The following is a 20,743-nucleotide window of genomic DNA, read 5'->3' on the forward strand; positions in this document are numbered from 1 at the left end:
GATCTGGCCAAAGTGGACTGGGAGCAGCTACTTGTAGGAAAGTCTACATCAGACCAGTGGGAGTCATTCAAAAAGGAAATAGTGAGAGTTCAGGGCCAACATGTTCCTGTAAAGGTGAAAGGTAGGACCAACAAGTCCAGGGAATCCTGGATGTCAAGGGATGTAGAGGATTGGATAAGGAAACAAAAGGAGGCTTATGGCTGAAAACAGCGGAGGCATTAAAGGAATAATGAAAGTGTATGGGATACTCAAAAAAGTAATTAGGAAAGCGAAGAGGGGGCATGAAAAAACACTGGTGGACAAGATAAAGGAAAATCCCAAGGCGTTTTATAAGTATATTAAGGGCAAGAGGATAACCAGGGAAAGAGTAGGGCCCATTAGGGACCAAAGTGGCAATCTGTGTATGGAGCTGGAGCACGTAGGTGAGGTTTTAAATTATTACTTTTCATTTGTGTTCACTATGGAGAAGGACAATGTAGCTGTAGAGATCAGGGAGGGGGATTGTGATATACTTGAACAAATTAGCATTGAAAGGGAGGAGGTATTAGCGGTTTTAGCGGGCTTGAAAGTGGATAAATCCTCAGGCCCAGATGAGATGTATCCCATGCTGTTATGTGAGGCAAGGGAGGAGATTGCAGGGGATATGACACAAATTTTCACATCCTCTCTGGCCACAGGAGAGGTGCCAGAGGACTGGAGGACAGTGAATGTGGTACCATTATTCAAGTAGGGTAGTAGTAATAAACCAGGTAATTACAGGCCGGTGAGTCTAACATCAGTGGTAGGGAAACTATTGGAAAAAATTCTGGGAGACAGGATTAATCTCCACTTGGATAGGCAGGGATTAATCAGGAATAGTCAGCATGGCTTTGTCAGGGGGAGATCATGTCTAATAAATTTGATTGAATTTTTCAAGGAGGTGACTAGGTGTGTAAATGAGGAGAAAGCAACTGATGTAGTCTACATGGACTTCAGTAAGGCTTTTGATAAGGTCCCGCATGGGAGATTGGTTAAGAATATAACAGCCCATGGGATCCAGGGCAATTTGGCAAATTGGATCCAAAATTGGCTCAGTGGCAGGAGGCAGAGGGTGATGGTCGAGGGTTGTTTTTGCGATTGGAAACCTGTGACCAGTGGAGTACCGCAGGGATCGGTGCTGGGACCCTTGCTGTTTGTAGTGTACATTAATGATTTAGACATGAATATAGGAGGTATGATCAGTAAGTTCGCAGATGACACGAAAATTGGTGACGTTGTAAATAGTGAGGAGGAAAGCCTTAGATTACAGGACGATATAGATGGGCTGGTAAGATTGGTGGAGCAGTGGCAGATGGAATTTAATTCTGAGAAGTATGAGGTGATGCATTTTGGGAGAACTAATAAGACAAGGGAATATACAATGGATGGTAGGACCCTAGGAAGTAGAAAGGGTCAGAGGGACCTTGGTGTACTTGTCCATAGATCACTGAAGACATCAGCACAGGTAGATAAGGTGGTTAGGAAGGCATATGGGATACTTGCCTTTATTAGCTGAGGCACAGAACTTAACAGCAGGGAGGTTATGATGGAGCAGTATAAAACGCTAGTTAGGCCACAGCTGGAGTACTGTGTACACTTCTGGGCACCACACTATAGGAAGGATGTGACTGCGCAGGAGAGCGTGCAGAGGAGATTCACCAGGATGTTGCCTGGGCTGGAGTATTTCAACTATGAAGAGAGACTGGATAGGCTAGGGTTGTTTTCCTTAGAGAAGGCAGAGGGGGGACCTAATGTATACAAAATTATGTGGGGCATAATTTTTCTCTTAGTGGAGGTGCCAATAACCAGGGGGCATAGATTTAAGTTAAGGGGCAGGAGGTTAAGAGGGTGGTTAGAATCTGGAACACACTGCCTGAAGGGGTGGTCGAGGCAGGAACCCTCACAACATTTAATAAGTATTTAAATGAGCACCTCCTGACTCCCCAAAGCCTGTCCACCATCTACAAGGTACAAGTCAGGAGTGTGATGGAATACTCTCCACTTGCCTGGATGGGTGCAGCTCCAACAGCACTCAAGAATCTCGACACCATCCAAGACAAAGCAGCCCACTTGATTGGCACCCCATCTACAAACATTCACTCCCTCCACCACCGACGCACAGTAGCAGCAGTGTGTACCATCTACAAGATGCACTGCAGCAATGCACCAAGGCTCCTTAGACAGCACCTTCCAAACCTGCGACCTCTACCACTAGAAGGACAAGGGCAGCAAATACATGGGAACACCACCACCTGCAAGTTCCCCTCCAAGTCACACACCATCCTGACTTGGAACTATATCGTCGTTCCTTTACTGTCGTTTGGTCAAAATCTTGGAACTCCCTTCCTAACAGCACTGTGGGTGTACCTACCCCATATGGACTGCAGTGGTTCAAGAAGGCAGCTCACCACCACCAGGGCAATTAGGGATGGGCAATAAATGCTGGCCTAGCCAGTGATGCCCACATCCCATGAATGAATTTAAAAAAAACTTGAAATGCTATAACATACAAGGCTACGGACCAAGTGCTGGAAAATGGGATTAGAATGTACAGGTGCTCGATGGCCGGCACGGACACGATGGTCCGAAGGGCCTGTTTCTGTGCTGTATAACTCTATGACTCTATTTGCCACCCCCCCCAAAACACTTACCTTTTAAATCTGATCTTCCCCCACCCACCCAGACTGCACAAGGTTTAAAGTTCACCTCTTGCCACCATCCCCTGCATCCATTACATTTACTTGATCCCGTCCCTACCACCCACACTGAGAATCCTACCACCTCCCCCCTCCCCACCAGTGTCACGCTGGCTTTTCTGGGACGGGGAACTGAAGGCGCGGGAGTGATGGCCGCCGCACTGAGGATCGCGGCAGGCCTGGAAGATGGAAGGTAAGTTTATTTAAATGTACTCATTTTATTAATTTAAATATTGAAATTGAGGTCCTGTCGCACAGCGGCGAGGGGGGCCGCCATGGAGCCTCACCACCGCCGGGAGGATCGGGCCGGACCCTCCTGACGTCGGCCTCCCTGGTGGGCCGCTGCCGGACCCATATTCTGGTCCCTCTTGCGACAGAACCCGACCTCATGGGCGTGGTAAAATCCAGCCCAGTGAGTTGTTATGAGCTAGAATGCATTGCCTGAAAGGGTAACGGCAGCAGATTCAATAATAATTTTCAAAAGGAAATAGGATTAATACTTGAAAAGAAATGATTTCCTGTGCTATAGTGTAAAAGTAGGTTGGGTGGGACTAATTGGATAACTCTTTCAAAGAACCAGCACAAAGATGGTTTGACTGATCTCCTTTTAAGCTGCATCATTCTGCGATTCCATGCAAGATTTCCTTCCAGCTGTAAACATTATTATTTATTACAGGTGCAACACCTCCTTTTAACCAGTATACCCTAAGTTCAATATCAGACTCAGCTAGAAATACATTTTTTTTCCAAGTGACACTATAGTTTAAGTTACATTATGTAGGCCAAGGGACTCCCAGTAACATTGCAGGTTGTACCTGGAATAGGTAAAGATCAAGATTTTAAGTACCTTAAGAGGTGGGACTTTGAGTTCATGTGTCTCATCTTTGTTTCTGGGAAAGTCCTTAGGTGGGGTCCGAAATAACTGATGGCCCACAATGCGGGGTCTTTTCTCAGGACTGAGCAGAGACTCTCCTTCGTTGGTAGACTTCCTCTTCAGACCCTCTGCAGTAACTTCCATTTCTTCAGTAGAATCTGGTTTTAGAACCTGGTCCTGTTTGGAAGGCTCATGGGTCATGCTCTCCATTGAATCGAAAGCCTCGGGACTTTTACTTTCAGATATTTCTGAACTCTCTGACTTCAGCTGCAGTTTGGGCTCATTTTGGTCTAATTCTGGCTTAGGTACCAAGACTTTAGCCTCTGGGGAGATAACATGGCCTACTTTTGAAGTCTGATTATCTTGCTGCAGCACTGAAGTACTATGGTCAAGGTCCACCTTCTTCTCAGATAGGTTACTAATCTCAGAGGATCTGGCGTCTTCATGGTTCTTAATAACTGGAGATGATTTGGTGTCGCACTGTTCTGAATAGGCTGGTGATTTCTCTGTTTCTTCAACCTTTTCTTCTACTTTTAGCATCTCTACTTCTTTGGTTATTGTTTTGTTGTCTGTTTCCCCTTTTGGTTCAACTGGTGTTTCAGGCTTGATGGGAGTTTCTGGTGCAGCTAACTGTAGAGCGGCTTGTTTGGATGGAAGGCGTTGACAATCCTCAACATTATTCGATAATGCAGTCAGCTTTTCTGAGTCTTCCAGACTTATACCAGAACTGCAAAATGTTGAAGTTATTTGCAAGGAGTCAAAAACATTTAAAAATCTAAAAGGTTTTTTCAACACTTATTCAAAAACATGTACTTTTATGCCTGTATGTTTAAAAGAAATAACTTGAATTACATCTTCAATTGTTAAAATTATAAAAATGATTATAAAACACCTTCAGATTATTTAGATTTATCTCAATTTAATGTCAGCACAGTGGCGCAGTGGTTAGCACCGCAGCCTCACAGCTCCAGCGACCCGGGTTCTGTTCTGGGTACTGCCTGTGCGGAGTTTGCAAGTTCTCCCTGTGACTGCGTGGGTTTCTTCCGGGTGCTCCGGTTTCCTCCCACATGCCAAAGACTTGCAGGTTGATAGGTAAATTGGCCATTGTAAATTGCCCCTAGTGTAGGTAGGTGGTAGGAGAATGGTGGGGATGTGGCAGAGAATATGGGATTAATCTCAGATTAGTATAAATGGGTGGTTATTGGTCGGCATAGACTCGGTGGACCGAAGGGCCTGTTTTAGTGCTGTATCTCTAAATAAAAAATAAATAAATCAATGAAGTGGGCTACCGTATAGCGCAAATGATAATTAATTTGATATTCTGGCAAACATTGTGGGTTAGAACTAATCAAAAGTACTTTTCAAAGAATACTGGTCAGCATTGAAGAAGTGTTAGCATCCTGATCAATTGTCTTCCTCTGTTTGTCTGAAAAAAATCTATTTATGCTTAACTGGCAGTTGTAACTGTCCTATATAATGTAATGGAAAATGTTATAGTTAATTACTAGTGAGTACATTAAATACAGTCTTTCGTTTGACTTTCTACTCAAGAAATGTTTCATTTACACTTTATCAACAAAAAAACTACTCTAATTAAAACTGTTGGCTCATACTGTTGGTGTCAAACCAGCACCTGCGCTGTAACAGTGCCATTAATGACTAAACATGAATCCTCTGCTAGGAATTAAATATATTACCCTCAAATGAGATATACTTCAATAGAAGGCAAAACAAAAATCAACATTTGATGGAATTGCTTACTTTTGACCATAGTAATTCTCAAAAAAGCTTTCCTTCCACTGTTCCACCTTCTTTTCTTTCTCTATCTCTTGTCGTATTCTTAGCTGCATCTCTGGAGTGAACTCTCCTGCAGATAAATATGCAGAAAGTTAGAACTGATGAAGGTGCTGTACAGTGTGCACTGAACTGGTGTAAATGCTCTTCATCTCCAGCCAGCTTTAAAGAAAGGTAATAAGAAAATGGAGCTCAAATGGTCTGATTTACCACTGCACACCCCCTGAGTTAAATATTCTAATCCATTCTATCAAACAGATGTTATTAAAATAGATAGATATTTTGCAGCAAACTTGCCTCTGAATGACAAACTCAGATTTCTTTACATCCAAAACAGATTTGATTGACCATAATGATTGCTGGTTGGCTAGAATCTGCTTGGATTAGTAAAGAATATGCGTGTTTTTATTTTTACTTGTAAATTGAAAAGTGCTAAAAATAGGAAGGAAAATAAATAAATGTAGTATCAGAGAAATTAGTACAGTTCTAGCCTTAGCAGGAACATTGTAGAGTGGAGCTAGACATTCTGCCTAGTTGGATGTAATTGAAAGAATATTTCAAATGACCACAATCTTCAGCAAATAAAAAATCACCTCAAAATACGAGATTTATTTCTTCAGCTCAAATATAAAAACTGGAACCACTTTATTCCTAGCAATTCTCCCTACATAACTTGAGCTTAACATATTAAGCCTGGGGATGAATAATTCCCCATCCAAACAGCTTTGCAGAATTCGTTTAATCTTAATATAGTACACAGCTTACACTGACTTGCTTCAAGCAAAAGTAGTGCATGTTATTTTGAAATTCAGCCACGAATTTAAATTTAAAACAGCCCAGAATAGAAACATTTCAGCTTAGAAAATAGGCTTTGGAATATTAGCAGACAAAGTCTGAACATATTTGTCTTAAATTCAACTCCACTACTTGAAGTATTAACCCATTTATTTTATATGGGTTAATGGTGCCCTAAAATTGCTGAGATAGGAATTCAGAAGAGCACATCAAATATTGGAATGCTTATATCACGCACTGTAATTTTAGGTCCAGATTCTTCTGAGATTTTGACTGATGTGCATCACTGAACTAACAAATGGCAAATCAATAAGTACTTCTCAGTACTTACTGTTATGACAAAACATAAGAAGGAGATCTATTCCAATACCCTACCACACTAATTCCTCATCCTAATTATGAGGACAGGTTGCGTTAACTTGGCTTGCAATGCCTTGAGTTCAGACGGTTGAGAATGATCTAATCAAGGTATTTAAGATAATTACGGGATTCAATTGGATAGATATAGAAAAACTATTTACTCTGGTGGAGAAGTCCAGAAAAGAGCACTTATTCCACACAAAGGACAGTAGGAATCTCAAACTCTCTCCCTTAAAAGGCTGTGGATGTTAACTCAATGGTAATTTTCAAGACAGAGATAACAGATTTTTGTTAGGTAAGGTTACAGGACCAAATGTAGTTGAGGGACAGATCAGCTATGATCTAACTGAATGGTGGAACAGGCTAAGGGACTGAACGGTCAACTCCTGTTCCTGTAATGATTTCAAGTTCACACTGGAACCTATGGTCCTTTTTTATAACAATCGTGAAACTTTACAAATATCACCGACATGGCAGATCACTGATCAGTGCTGCACACAAGGGCCTAGATTTAATGGGTGCCCCGGAGACAGGCTAGGAGGTTGAGGGGCCCATAGAATTGTGACGGAAGGCACGGGGCAGAAGGCCTGTCGCCTTCCTGTCGCACCGCAATTAAGTTGGGGGCAGGATAGTCCAATGACGGCCTTCCTGTTCAGATGCCAATTGAGGTCCTTAAGAGGCCTATTGTCAGTCACTTAAGTGCCTCTCCCCGCAACCCCCCTGCCGCTGCTTGGAGATGGGGGAGGGTGGGTGCTTCCGGCACGCAGGGAGGTTCTGCAGGCTTGCCCTCTTCCGTAGGAAATCTGTGGTCCATGGAGGGCCCCCAGTGCAAAACAACCTACCTTGCTGAACCCCTTGCACTCAACGCACACCCCCACCTCCCTCCACCCATCACCGGGGCCTGCAGATCATGCCTTACTTACCTTGGATCGGGTCTCCAGCACTGGGCCTGGTTTCAAGACCTCCTGGAGTGCTGCAGTGGCCAATGCTTCCCATGGTGCTGCCAATACTACTGAGCTGCTGGACCTCTGATTGGCCGGCAGCTCTTGGAGGCAGTTAATTGCCTGGGCGCTGTTAAACAGAACTCCGAATGGCTGAGGTGGGTTTTCCACTGCCTTTTTGGCCTGGCTCTGGGAGGCCCGCCAGCTCCACTAAATACAGCTCAAGGAGTAGAACTATTAACTCTTTCTGGGAAGACTGATTTGCACAGATTTCCAGCATCCGCACTATTTTGCTTTTGTTGAAAGAGACCAAATTTGTCATACATAAGTAAACTTTGTCAACATTAAGCGGACATTTTTATATACATTCCAAAGCAGTTTTGCCAAAATTAATGCACTGTGCACTTTCTCAATACATTCATTTTATAGGACTTTTAATATTTACCATTATTTGAACTTTATATTGCTATTTAAATGTAAAACATTTAATCATACTGTTAAACTTCGTTCTCAATGGGTGTATTTTAAGGAACTGTCTCCTTTCAACAGTCTAACAGGCTGCAATGAATTTTGACAATAAGGTCTCAAAGCTGTAACTTTCTTTTGCTCTGTGTTTGTAATGGCACGTACCCAAAGGTTAATAGTCAATTCACTTGCAGTCATAACAGCCCAGATTTCACAGTCAGTGGTAATGCGATGGTGCTCACTGTTGACCTCAAAGAAAGCTGCCCACAAAGATCTAGCGATCTCTGAAACATGCATTTCTCCTTTCCCGGTCATCTTGAATCTGGTGCCAAGTCTAGAGAATCTTCAGGCATCCAGCAACACTGATGTCATCAAATAGGCTCAGCAGCCAATCACACTGAAGAAGTCTCACAGACAGCAAACCAGAAAGTAAAATGCACTGATTATCCTTCACTTTTCATATACTTTACAGAGAGTGAAATAAAGACTGGGACATACACATTGGAGTACTTTTTGTTATGCTAAAAATCTATGAATTTTTAAAATTATATCGAAATTTGACATACCAAAAATATAAAGGACCCTAGCCAAGCTGTTCCAGTACAGCTGCAACACTGGCATCTATCTGACAATGTGGCAAAATGCCCAGCTATGTCCTGTACACAAATAGCAGGACAAATCCAAACTGGCCAATTACCATCCCACCAGTCTACTCTCAATCATCAGTAAAGTAACGGAAGGTGTCGCTGACAGTGCTATCAAGCAACACTTGCTTAGCAATAACCTGCTCAGTGACGCTCAGTTTGGGTTCCGCCTGGGCCACTCAGCTCCAGACCTCATTACAGCCTTAGTTTAAACATGCACAAAAGAGCTGAAACTCAAGAGGTGAGGTGAGAGTGACTGCCCTTGACATCAAGGCAGCATTTGACCGAGTATGGCATCAAGGAGCCCGAGCAAAATTGGAATCAATGGGAATCAGGGGGAAAGCTCTCCGCTGGTTGGAGTCGTACCTACCACAAAGGAAGATGATTGTGGTTGTTAGAGGTCAATCATCACAGCTCCAGGGCATCACTACAGGAGTTCCTCAGGGTAGTGTCCTAGGGTAGTTCCAACCACCTTCAGCTGCTTCATTAATGACCTTCCTTCAATCATAAGGTCAGAAGTGGGGATGTTCGCTGATGATTGCTCAATGTTCAGCATCATTCGCGACTCCTCAGATACTGAAGCAGTCCGTGTAGAAATGCAGCAAGACCTGGACAATATCCAGGCTTGGGCTGATAAGTGGCAAGTAACATTTGCACCACACAAGTGCCAGGCAATGACCATCTCTAACAAGAGAGAATCTAACCATCTCCCCTTGACATTCAATGGCATTACGATCACTGAATCCCCCACTATCAACGTCCTGGGGGTTACCAATGACCAGAAACTGAACTGGAGTAGCCCTATGAATACTGTGGCTACAAGAGCAGGTCAGACGCTAGGAGTCCTGCGGCGAGTAACTCACCTCTTGACTCGCCAAAGCCTATCCACCATCTACAAGGCACAAGTCAGGAGTGTGATGGAATACTCTCCACTTGCCTGGATGGGTGCAGCTCCAGCAACACTCAAGAAGCTCGACACCATCCAGGACAAAGCAGCCCGCTTGATTGGCACCCCGTCCACAGTCACTCCCTTCACTACCAATGCACAGTGGCAGCATTGTGTACCATCTACAAGATGCACTGCAGCAACTCACTAAGGCTCCTTTGACAGCACCTTCCAATTCCGCGACCTCTATCACCTAGAAGGACAAGGGCAGCAGGTGTAAAGTTTCTGTAAGTTTCTATAGGTATGTGAAGAGAAAAAGATTGGTGAAGACAAATGAAGGTCCCTTACAGTCAGAAACAGAGGAATTTATTATGGGGAAGAAAGAAATGGCTGACCAACTAAATGCATACTTTGGTCTGTCTTCACAAAGGAGGACACAAACACCATACCAGAAATATTGGGGAATACAGGGTTTAGTGAGAGAGAGGAACTGAAGGAAATCAGTATTAGTAGAGAAATGGTGTTGGGGAAATTGATGGGATTGAAGGCCGATAAATCCCCAGGACCTGATAATCTACATCCCAGAGTACTTAAGCAAGTGGCCCTAGAAATAGTGGATGCATTGGTGGTCATCTTCCAAGATTCTATAGACTCTGGAACGGTTCCTACAGATTGGAGGGTAGCTAATGTAACCCCACTATTTAAAAAGAGAAGTAGAGAGAAAACAAGGAATTACCTAGACCAGTCAGCCTGACGTCGGTAGTGGGGATAATTCTAGAGTCCATTATCAAAGATTTTATAGCAGAGCACCTGGAGAATAGTGGTAGAATCGGATAGACTCAGCATGGATTTACGAAAGGGAAATCCTGCTTGACAAATCTACTAGAATTCCTCGAGGATGTAACTAGTAGAGTTGATGAGGGGGAGTCAATGGATGTGGTTTACTTGGACTTTCAGACGGTTTTTGACAAAGTCCCACATAAGAGATTAGCATGTAAAATTAAAGCGTATGGGATTGGGGGTAGTGTATTGCGATGGATAGAAAATTGGTTGGCAGACAGGAAACAAAGAGTAGGAATTAACGGGTCTTTTTCCGAATGGCAGGCAGTGACTAGTGGGGTACTGCAGTGATCGATGTTAGGACCGCAGATATTCACAATATATATTCATGATTTAGATGAGGGAACTAAATGTAATATCTCCAAATTTGCAGATGACACAAAACTGGGTGGGAGGGTGAGTTGTGAGGAGGATGCAGAGAGGCTTCAGGGTGATTTGGGCAAGTTGAGTGAGTGGGCAAATGCATGGCAGATGCAGTATAATGTAGATAAATGTGAGGTTGTCCACTTTGGTACCAAAAACAGGAAGGCAGATTATTATCTGAACAGCTATAAACTGACAGAGGGGAATATGCAACGAGACCTGGGTGTTCTCGTCCACCAGTCGCTGAAGGTGCAATAGGCGGTAAAAAAGGCAAATGGTATGTTGGCCTTCATAGCGAGAGGATTCGAGTACAGGAGCAGGGATGTCTTGCTGCAATTATACAGGGCCTTGGTGAGGCCACACCTGGAATATTGTGCGCAGTTTTGGTCTCCTTATCTGAGGAATGATGTTCTTGCTATAGAGGGAGTGCAGCGAAGGTTTACCAGACTAATTCCTGGGATGGTGGGACTGATGTATGAGGAGAGATTGAGTCCGTTTGGATTATATTCGCTGGAGTTCAGAAGAGTGAGGGGGGGACCTCATAGAAACCTATAAAATTCTAACAGGACTTGACAGGGTGGATGCAGGAAGGATGTTCCCGATGGTGGGTGAGTCCAGAACCAGGGGTCATAGTCTAAGGATATGGGGTAAACCTTTCAGGAGATGAGGAGAAATTTCTTCACCTAGAGATTGGTGAGCCTGTGGAATTTGCTACCACAGAAAGCAGTTGAGGCCAAAACATTGTATGTTTTCAAGAAGGAGTTAGATATAGCTCTTGGGTCTAAAGGGATCAAAGGACATGGGGGGAAAGTGGGAACAGGTTACTGAGTTGGATGATCAGCCATGATCATAATGAATAGTGGAGCAAGCTCGAAGGACCGAATCGCCTACTCCTGCTCCTATTTTCTATGTTTCTCAGTTGCATGGAAACACCACCATATGCAAGTTCCCCTCCAAGCCACACACCATCCCGACTTGGAACTACAATCGCCGTTTCTTCACTGTCGCTGGGTCAAAATCCTGGAACTCCCCTCCTAACAGCACTGTGGGTGTACCTACACCACATGGACTGCAGCGGTTCAAGAAGGCAGCTCACCACCACATTCTCAAGGGCAATTAGAGATGGGCAATAAATACTGGCCTTCTCAGTGACGCCCATATCCCATGAACAAATAAAAAAAATGTTGTTCAGCACTAGATATGACTTAGTGTGCCATTAAAACCCAATTGCAATCTATTCCACAAGCATAACTTCTTCAGGGTTTTTTTCTACAGCGGTATTACAGCTTAAAAGGGGAAGGTCACATCAGTTTAAATGATTATAAAGATTGCCACCTGTGCGGACTTCCACAAAGCACCTTGTGGAGCAGCATGGAAATTACTGACAGCAACTTCTAGATTTCTGTGTTTAAATGCACCTGTGTGGATGTCAGCAGTTGCTGTCGGTTTCACATTTGTATTGTTTGCAAATGTTGACAGTTTTGCTGTCATTACAAGTGTAAAATCTGGGCTGGGGTTGCTAGCATTATCTACTACACTGCTGGCATACGCTGGCACATGGTCCCCCAATGCCACCACTTCAGAATTCTCATAATTGTTTTTAAATCACTTCTTAGCCTCACCCTCCCTATCTCTGTAACCTCTTCCAGCCAATGACAGCAACCATCAACATAGTCCCCACCCCTTGCCAAACTCACTGTTCCTTCACCTCTGGTCTCCTGTCCTAAGTGAAGGCACAATCCTCACAGCCATCTCCTGTTCTCCGAATTGGAATGGGATCAGGATAATGATCTGCAGGAAAACCCTTGGAGAAAATATCCTGCAAACTGTCTGAAGTGGTGTCTTGAAGATCTCAGGTGTTGTTCTCTTCATTGCATCACCAAAGGCCTGAAAGCCACAAGTTAAGGCCTGTACATTAGAGGTGATGACTTGACTGCAAGCATCTGTGTTCTATGGGATGCAATCAGAGGTTCCTGCTGCTCCAGAGTGCTCTGGACTGTTGAAAAGCCCCTCTGATATTGCCGCAAATTAAAACATTGGACAAACCCAGCCTTCTGCTGCACCTTTTCAAAGCCCTGCCATCTACTACAGTGCCTTCCTGTGCATCTGATGATCTGTCAGCATTCTTCTTTTCATAACAGGACTCCAGAGATCATTCAAATGTTCCCACCCTCTATTCAGGAACATCCTCCTTCACCTCCACTACTCTTCCTCTGACTTTTTTGTATGTCCTGCAACAACCAGTGTCCATGCCTTATATTAACTATCCATATCCACCTGTGTGGCTCTTCCAGGCTGGTGAGTGTGAGAGAGTATAATTGATGGTCTGTGCCATTTCTGCTTGCTGTCCATGCAATTGAGGGTACTGCCATTGGATCGCTTTTCCTCTCTGCTTCTTCCTGACTTCTAGTTCCTCTGGAGGGAAAAGATGGAGAAATGCTTGCCTTCCTGCTTCTTTACTGTTCTGCCAGAAAACTGACATCTTTTTAGGATCTTTCAACATTAGCAGGGTGTTCTTCGTTAAATAACTGCGGGTGCAGAACCTCCCACGTTTCTTTCCCCTATCACCTTAGCTAAGTGAGATCCCAGTATCTCAACTGTCTCCTCCTGCTGGATTAATGGACAAACGATTGCTATTTCTCCTCGTCATTGACTGTTCCTGTGAATGGCATGCAATTTCTCTAGCATGAGTACAGAATGCTTGTTACTTTCTGTCACAGATTGATTTATTTGACAACTATTGGAGAATGTGTATCAATTCTCTTACAGAATTCTTATACAGAAATAATATACATGCATTGCAGGCCTCTCTAGTCATAAAATGTGATTCTTCCACATGAAGGAATTTGTACAGTTAACTTAGTTCATATGCTTATACTCTCAAGTTTGTTGCTGTACTTTTAGGGTTAATATCGATCTATAGCCCGTAAAGTGTAAAAAAATGGTTGAATGTCAGCTTGCTGCCAACATACTTACCTCTGCTGACATTGTGAGGTCATTAAACCTCGCTGCCTGAGGGTTGGGAAATTGCCAGTCACTGCCTGTGCCATTGCCTTGCAACATGGTCTTGTCTGGTGTACTGGCAGATCTCTTGCCACTCATTCCCACTATTCCATCTCTCCTGTGCCTAATTTCTGTCTTAAGAATCTTTTTATGATAGTCTCCAAGAAGGTTGAGGCTCTCCTACCCTCTGATTCTGTTGGAGTCATGTCTTCAGCTCGATTGATCTGTTTTCAGAGCAGTCCAGCTTTAAAAGCTGCAGATGATCCCTTACTCGTGCTTCCTCTATTCCTCCCAACTACTCAGCGTATATTTTCTGGCCTCTTAATGTAAGTATCTAATTGCTGGCGGGATTTGCGGCTGTCTCCTCCCCAGCAGTACTAAAATTTGCAGACTCCAGGATTGCTGACCACATCAGTGTCAGTGTCAGAGGGTGGGTAGAGATCCTGCCCCATTGCATTTTGTGGTGGATCACGAGGCTAGTTGGAGGAACAGTGCAAACAAGATTTATATATTTATTTAGTGCTGCTGATTCTGCATCTCTGATAAATAGGTTTGTTTTGAGTATGGCCTAAGGATGGAGTTGATATTAGGGCTGGCAGCAGTGATGATGGTCTGTCCTTTTGTTATGACACTCACGAGTGTGATCAATGTTAATTAACTACAAATGAGAGAAGAAAGTGTCCATTCCCAATCCATTTGCTGGTGAATTCTAGGCTGGAAATTTCTTTTTCTTCCTGTCTGCTTTTGGTGTATCCCTTTTTTCCTCTGTATCTTTAATTCACATTTACTTTGAATGCACTCTGCACTTCTGCATTGTTCCTCACTGGTGTGCTGCTCAGCTCTTTGCTTTGCTGATCAATTCTTATGATCACAAATCAACCTGCAGCTCCTGCTACTACTCAGAAGATCGCCGAAAACCCACAGGAACTGAAAGCTGAAAGATATAGATAATGATAGCTCAGAAACAGTAGCAAACAGAAGAACCAGGTGAGATTTTAAGAAGATATTTGAGATCAATGTTCCTATAAGTAGTGGCACAGAACAGCCTCTTACTAAGTGTAGTACATGGATTAAACAATACATTGTAAGACAAGGTGAGAAATACTTCCCAAGGACAATCCTGTGAAAGTAGTGTTGATGGAAGCGGTCTAGGAAATGATAATTAAAAAGCTGTCTAATATAAATTGAAAATCATTCGTGGAAAGTTTGTTCACAGCTTTACTCAAAAGCAGTGAAATGGTCGAAGAAAAGCTTAGTTCGGTTAAGTAAAAAAAAACAGAAAGTGGCCTCTCCCTGCTCGGCAGCCGTGGCAACAAAGAGACCGTCGTAATTTTGAGGGTCCAGCCTCATTTAATCTGACTAGTTAGCTGCTGACACGAAATGATTGTCCCAAGGCAGCTCGCCAGTTTTAGGCCACAGGAAGCAGGCCAGCTGGGACACCAGTGGAGGCCACAGTCTTTTGTGGGGCCTGGAAGAGCATTGTCATATTTTAGGTCAGAAGTCTTAAGGACAATCTAAACTTATAACAACATCCAATTCCTCAATGTTAATGATAACTGTATCTATGAAATGTATGTAAAACATGTTTTTAGAGAGCCTATGGATACTTTTGAGGTCTCTAAAGCCAATATATAATTATAGTATCTCGATCAGAATTTGTAGTAAATTCACATGATCATCTCAGAAGAAATCCTAAGTCCTCATCCATTCTTAGCTGATCAATTTTTCAGCTATAAAATCCTCCTTTCTGTTAAAGCAATACTACCCCTGAGAGTTAGTGAAAGTTAGAGAAATAACCTTCGTCGAGAAAGAAACAGGTAGACAACGTGAAACATGATGGTTATGGAAAGACTGGTGCATTTTTTCATTAAATATATTAACTAATATTCTTTAAATGTTTTAGAATCTTGTGAAAATCACCAGTTTGCTACCAGCACCTGGTGGGAACAGAGAGAGCTGGCAGTGCCAAGTTATACTGCCCCACTCAGCATCACTTGATGCTTTCACATGAAAAGGGTTCTGCTCACTGATGTGCAAAGGATTGTTTTTTTTAAAAAATAGAGTCCAGTAACAATAAGAAGCTAAAAAATGAAATTTAGTAAGTTCTAGCCAGGAATCCTTTTAAATCTCACTTCACATTAACTTGCTGTTAACTGCAGTCAGCTGCTAGAAATACATGTACTGTCAGTTTGGTGACTTTACTCGCCAGTTCTACTGCAACATTTTATGCTGAAGGAATGCAAAAACTGTAGTACAACTGAGCCATAAAAACTTGATGTAACATAAATCTCATCCTCCCACGCCACTGAATGTCGCTAACTGTGATGCTGCTGACAGACAATGCTGATTAGAAATCAGACATCTCACCACAGGATGAGGAAAAATGGAAGAACGTCAATCTCATACTGCTATAGGATGCCTCCAAGTAGTTAAATTAGAATGACAATTGGGAGGAGCCTGGGAGCAGGTAATCCACCAACAGATGGCTTGGCCTATGGAGTACATAAGAATTTATAATCTCAAAAAACATGTTGAAGTTATTGAAATGACATAAAATTGTCCAGAGTTAGATGAACTCTGTTCCTCTGGCACTAACCCTTTGTGCAACTCTCTCTCTTTTAGCCCACAGTGGTGCCAGAGGCTTCAGTAGTGTAAAACTCTCTCTAAACCTCTCCAAATTTCCATTTCCTTCTCTGCCTTTAAGAAGCTTCTCCAAACCCATCTCTTTGACCAAGCTTTTAGCCACCCCTCTCCTGGCTTGACATTCATTTTCCTTACATCTATCTCTGAAGTGTCTTGGAGCATTTGTTTCTATATTATAATTGGATCCCAGTAAGTTTTTCTGATATGGACAGAATTTAAGCATATTTACAGGGGTTATACTTACAAAATTAAGGCCAACAAAAAAAAGCAGTGAAAGGATGGTATGTATGTGAACAGATTACCTGCACAAGTGGTCGGACATGAACCTTAGTGGGTTTAAGAAGTAACTAGACAGGGTCTTGTCAATAAATTGGAATCAGGGTTATTAAAAATGCACAAATGGAATACTGTGGATAGATGGGTTATATGAACATTACCATGTGAAGACTGAATGATTACAGCTCCTGACTATCTAATGCAGGATTCCTACAGTACATTCTCTCCACTATCGAGCATCTCAAAGGCTTTACTGACTTCTTAATGATAAAAAAATTGCTTTAGTAATTCAACGTTGACCATTTAGGTAGACCATAAGTGCTAAAAACTGCATGCAATAAGCCTCCACAAATCTGCGTACTGCCAGAACAGATTGTTATTTTGATAAAATTATGTAATTGTGTCACTTGCATTTGCAGGCACCAGAACATAACCAACTTCTAAGGAGCTAGCCAGATGGAAGGAAGATTGACCAATGGTAGCATCTTCATAATCCTGACGAGCCGACAAAGAAATAAAAATATAATTAATTCCAATTGTAGTTGGCAACTGTAGTCGGAAAAATAATCACTTTCTGTGCTATTGCCAAAAAATGGGATCAACATTTTGACTAAAGGGCATTTGTGAAATAAATAGAGGAACTGTAACTCAAAGACAAAAGCAGCCAGTCCTGAAATTAAATAATCGCTTTAATTAAATAAATAGCTTTGGTGACATGGAAAGAAAATACACAGTACGTAGCTCTCCAGTTGCACAATGAGTTATTTAACTCACAGGCAGTGGACAATATTTCTTCTTGTATTGACCTATGATTTGAAGATTCCAATTTTCAACTATGGTTTCAATATCAAGAAAGCTCAAAAGAAAAACAAAGTCCCACAAAATTCCTGCAGCTAGAAAGAATTTAAGTCACTTTTCTGCTGAAGTGGGCCTGGAACATGGACTCAGTCTGGTTTGGTGGAATTCCGTCCATCTAGTCTAGATTTTTAAATTCCGGCTGGGGTTTTCAATGGATAGATATTCCTGTTCTCATGGGGTGTCGGGGAAGTTTTTGAGTGTCCCCGGAAAACTCTTCCTTTTACCCCTTTGAAATGCTCAATGGAATCAATGTACATTCAGACTTGGCCTGAGTCCCTCTGGGACATTCTGAAGACCCCAAACCTTTACTAGAATCAGGTAATCAATCCCAAAGGGGATAAACTGCCTTCTCTGGTCATAGTGGCTCCTGTGAGAGCTGAAGACTCTTTTTTAAAGAAAATTTTTTCTTCAGCCCACCTGGGCCTCCATCTTCGAAGCATGGCCTACATGAAATATGCAAATTACCCCATCCTTGGGATTTGGGATGGGGTCTCTGGCCTTGACTGGAGCAGGGCCACAGGTATTCCCATGCCTAAGAATTAACGACTGATTGTGCTAAACCTGAAAGTGACCACCCTCAGTGGAACATGTTTACATTGTGCAAGTTTACAAGAAAGACATGCTTTATTCTATGGTTTAAATCTCTGGAGCCAGCTAATGTAATTTTTGCAACTCCCAGAAAAGTTTCAAAGGGCATCATATAGTACATTACTTGGAAAAACAAGACTTTTATTAAGTAATTAAACATAACAGTTATTTTGTGTGCAAAAACATCACAGCAATAGCCATGAGATAAATGAGGAGTAATTTGGTTTTTTGCTTTTCTAATAGTGCGATGGAATATTTAACATCCACCTGAACTGGCAGACAACATCATAGCAGCTCCAACAATGCAAAACTCCCTCAGTATGACACGAATGTGTTAATCCAGATTATGCACTCGAGTCATGGAGTGGGTTTTGAATTGACAACCTTCTGATTCAGAGGTAAGAATCCTATCAACTGAGCTAAGCTGACATTTGATGGCAGTTCTGTGCACAAATATACAATAATATTGCCATCTCTGATTCACAAAGCACAATGAAGAACAATGGAATGACAGTCTTTCAGAAAAGAGGAAACATGTGAGACAGAGATTCAAAGTAAAATGGTGGATGTTGAAATCCTGATTGCAGGTTCACACCCAAAATAGAGTCAGCCTCTTTTCCTTTTGCAAATGCTATCTGGCCTGCTGTGCATTTTCCATTTTTAATGAATAAAGACTGAAGAGTACTGTTCATTCTTATGCATCTGTAGACAAGGTTGGGCCACTAACAAGGTTGACAGCTCACTTACCTCCTAGCTGAAAGACTATGTTCTAAGAAGGAGCTTCATTGCACAGTTGCATATTGACTCCCATGGACATACATAATGCTAGGTTTTTTCAAATTAGTTGCCACTTGTTGAGTAAGAATTTCACCAAAAGGGATTGGAAGTGTAAAGCTACAACAAACCACAAAAGAATAGTAACACATTAACAAAAGAGAGAGAGAAAAACATAATGGTGATGCATGCAAAATGGCAAGTTTCTTTCTCCCTCCGACCCAGCTGGAAGTAACTTCATCACAGCAGACAGAGTTTATTAGCATGTACCTATGATTATGAACTCTCACTGGGAGAAGGAATCAAAGACCGAAAAGTGTTTTTTAATTTTCTAGGCAATGATTATGAAACAGAACGAGAAATACTGAAATTCTACCCATGTGTCCTCTCTGACAATGAGAAAAGGTGAAGAAATGGTGACAGATAATGTTAGACTGAAAGTTCTGAACCAAGATTTTCATGAAGTCAAGTCTGAAGTTCAGTGTATCACCCTGGTGCTGTCCTGACTTTGACGGACTGAAATGATATCATTGAAGTCCCTCTAAGAAGGCAGTACCCCTAGCTTTAAATCAGGAGAAAATAGATTGAAAGCACAAGATGCAATATAAGTCATAGGCCATGCAATGGAATGTGCATGTGTGGAGCGCTCAGTGTTAGGAAGACATTCCAGTATAATAGTCATAGAGTTATACAGCACAGAAACAGCCCATCGTGTCTGTGTCGGCCATACAGCACCCAACTATTCTAATCCCATATTCCTGCACTTGGCCCGTAGCCCTGTATGCTATGGCGTTTCAAGTGCTCATCTAAATACTTCTTAAATGTTGTGAGGGTTCCTGCCTCCACCACCTCGTCAGGCAGTGTGTTCCAGATTCCAACCACCCTCTGGGTGAAAAAATGTTTCCTCAAATCTCGTCTAAACCTCCTGCCCCTTTCCCTAAATCTATGCCCCCTGGTTCTTGACCCCTCCGCTAAGGGAAAAAGTTTCCTCCTATCTAACCTATCAAGGCCCCTCATAATCTTGTACACCTCAATCATGTCCCCCCTCAGCCTTCTCTGCTACAAGGAAAATAACCCTAGCCTTTTCAGTCTCTCTTCATAGCTGAAATGCTCCAGCCCAGGCAACATCCTGGTGAATCTCCTCTGCACCCTCTCCAGTGCAATCACATCCTTCTTATAGTGTGGTGACCAGAACTGTACACAGTACTGCAGCTGTGGCCGAACTAGCGTTTTATATAGCTCCATCATAACCTCCCTGCTCTTCTATTCTATGCCTCGGCTAATAAAGGCAAGTATCCCATATGCCTTCCTAACCACCTTATCTGCCTGTGCTGTTGCCTTCAGTGATCTATGGACAAGTACACCAAGGTCCTTCTGACTTTCTGTACTTCCTAGGGTCCTAACATCCATTGTGTATTCCCTTGCCTTGTTAGTCCTCCCAAAATGCATTACCTCACACCTTTCAGGATTAAATTCCAATTGCCACTGCTCCGCCCATCTATATCGTCCTGTAATCTAAGGATTTCCTCCTCACTATTTACAACACCACCAATTTTCGTGTCATCTGCAAACTTACTGATCATACCTCCTATATTCACATCTAAATCATTAATGTACACTACAAGCAGCAAGGGTCCAAGCACCGATCCCCGTGGTACACCACTGGTCACAGGTTTCCAATCGCAAAAACAGCCCTCGACCATTATCCTCTGCCTCCTGCCACTAAGACAATTTTGGATCCAATTTGCCAAATTGCCCTGGATCCCATGGGCTCTTAACTTCTTAACCAATCTCCCATGCGGGACCTTATCAAAAGCCTTACTGAAATCCATGTCTACTACATCTACTGCTTTACCCTCATTGACACATCTAGTCACCTCCTCGAAAAATTCAATCAAGTTAGTTAGACACAATCTCCTCCTGAC

At 42.6% G+C, this 20,743-nt stretch overlaps 1 protein-coding gene across 14 annotated transcripts in view; it reads right to left on the reverse strand.

Moving 5' to 3' along the window:
* asxl2 (ASXL transcriptional regulator 2) overlaps positions 1 to 20,743 on the reverse strand; it is a 444,313-nt gene that overhangs the window by 6,592 nt on the left and 416,978 nt on the right. For all 14 annotated transcript variants that reach the window (XM_068024020.1, XM_068024011.1, XM_068024034.1 and 11 more), the window contains 2 exons: positions 5,350 to 5,455; positions 3,562 to 4,315 (listed from right to left, as the gene is read on the reverse strand). In XM_068024020.1, coding sequence (XP_067880121.1) covers positions 3,562 to 4,315; positions 5,350 to 5,455 — 860 coding nt within the window. The remainder of the gene's footprint in view (positions 1 to 3,561; positions 4,316 to 5,349; positions 5,456 to 20,743) is intronic.

This window comes from Heterodontus francisci, chromosome 3 (genome assembly GCF_036365525.1).
Source record: "Heterodontus francisci isolate sHetFra1 chromosome 3, sHetFra1.hap1, whole genome shotgun sequence".
Classification (NCBI taxonomy): Eukaryota; Metazoa; Chordata; class Chondrichthyes; order Heterodontiformes; family Heterodontidae; genus Heterodontus; species Heterodontus francisci.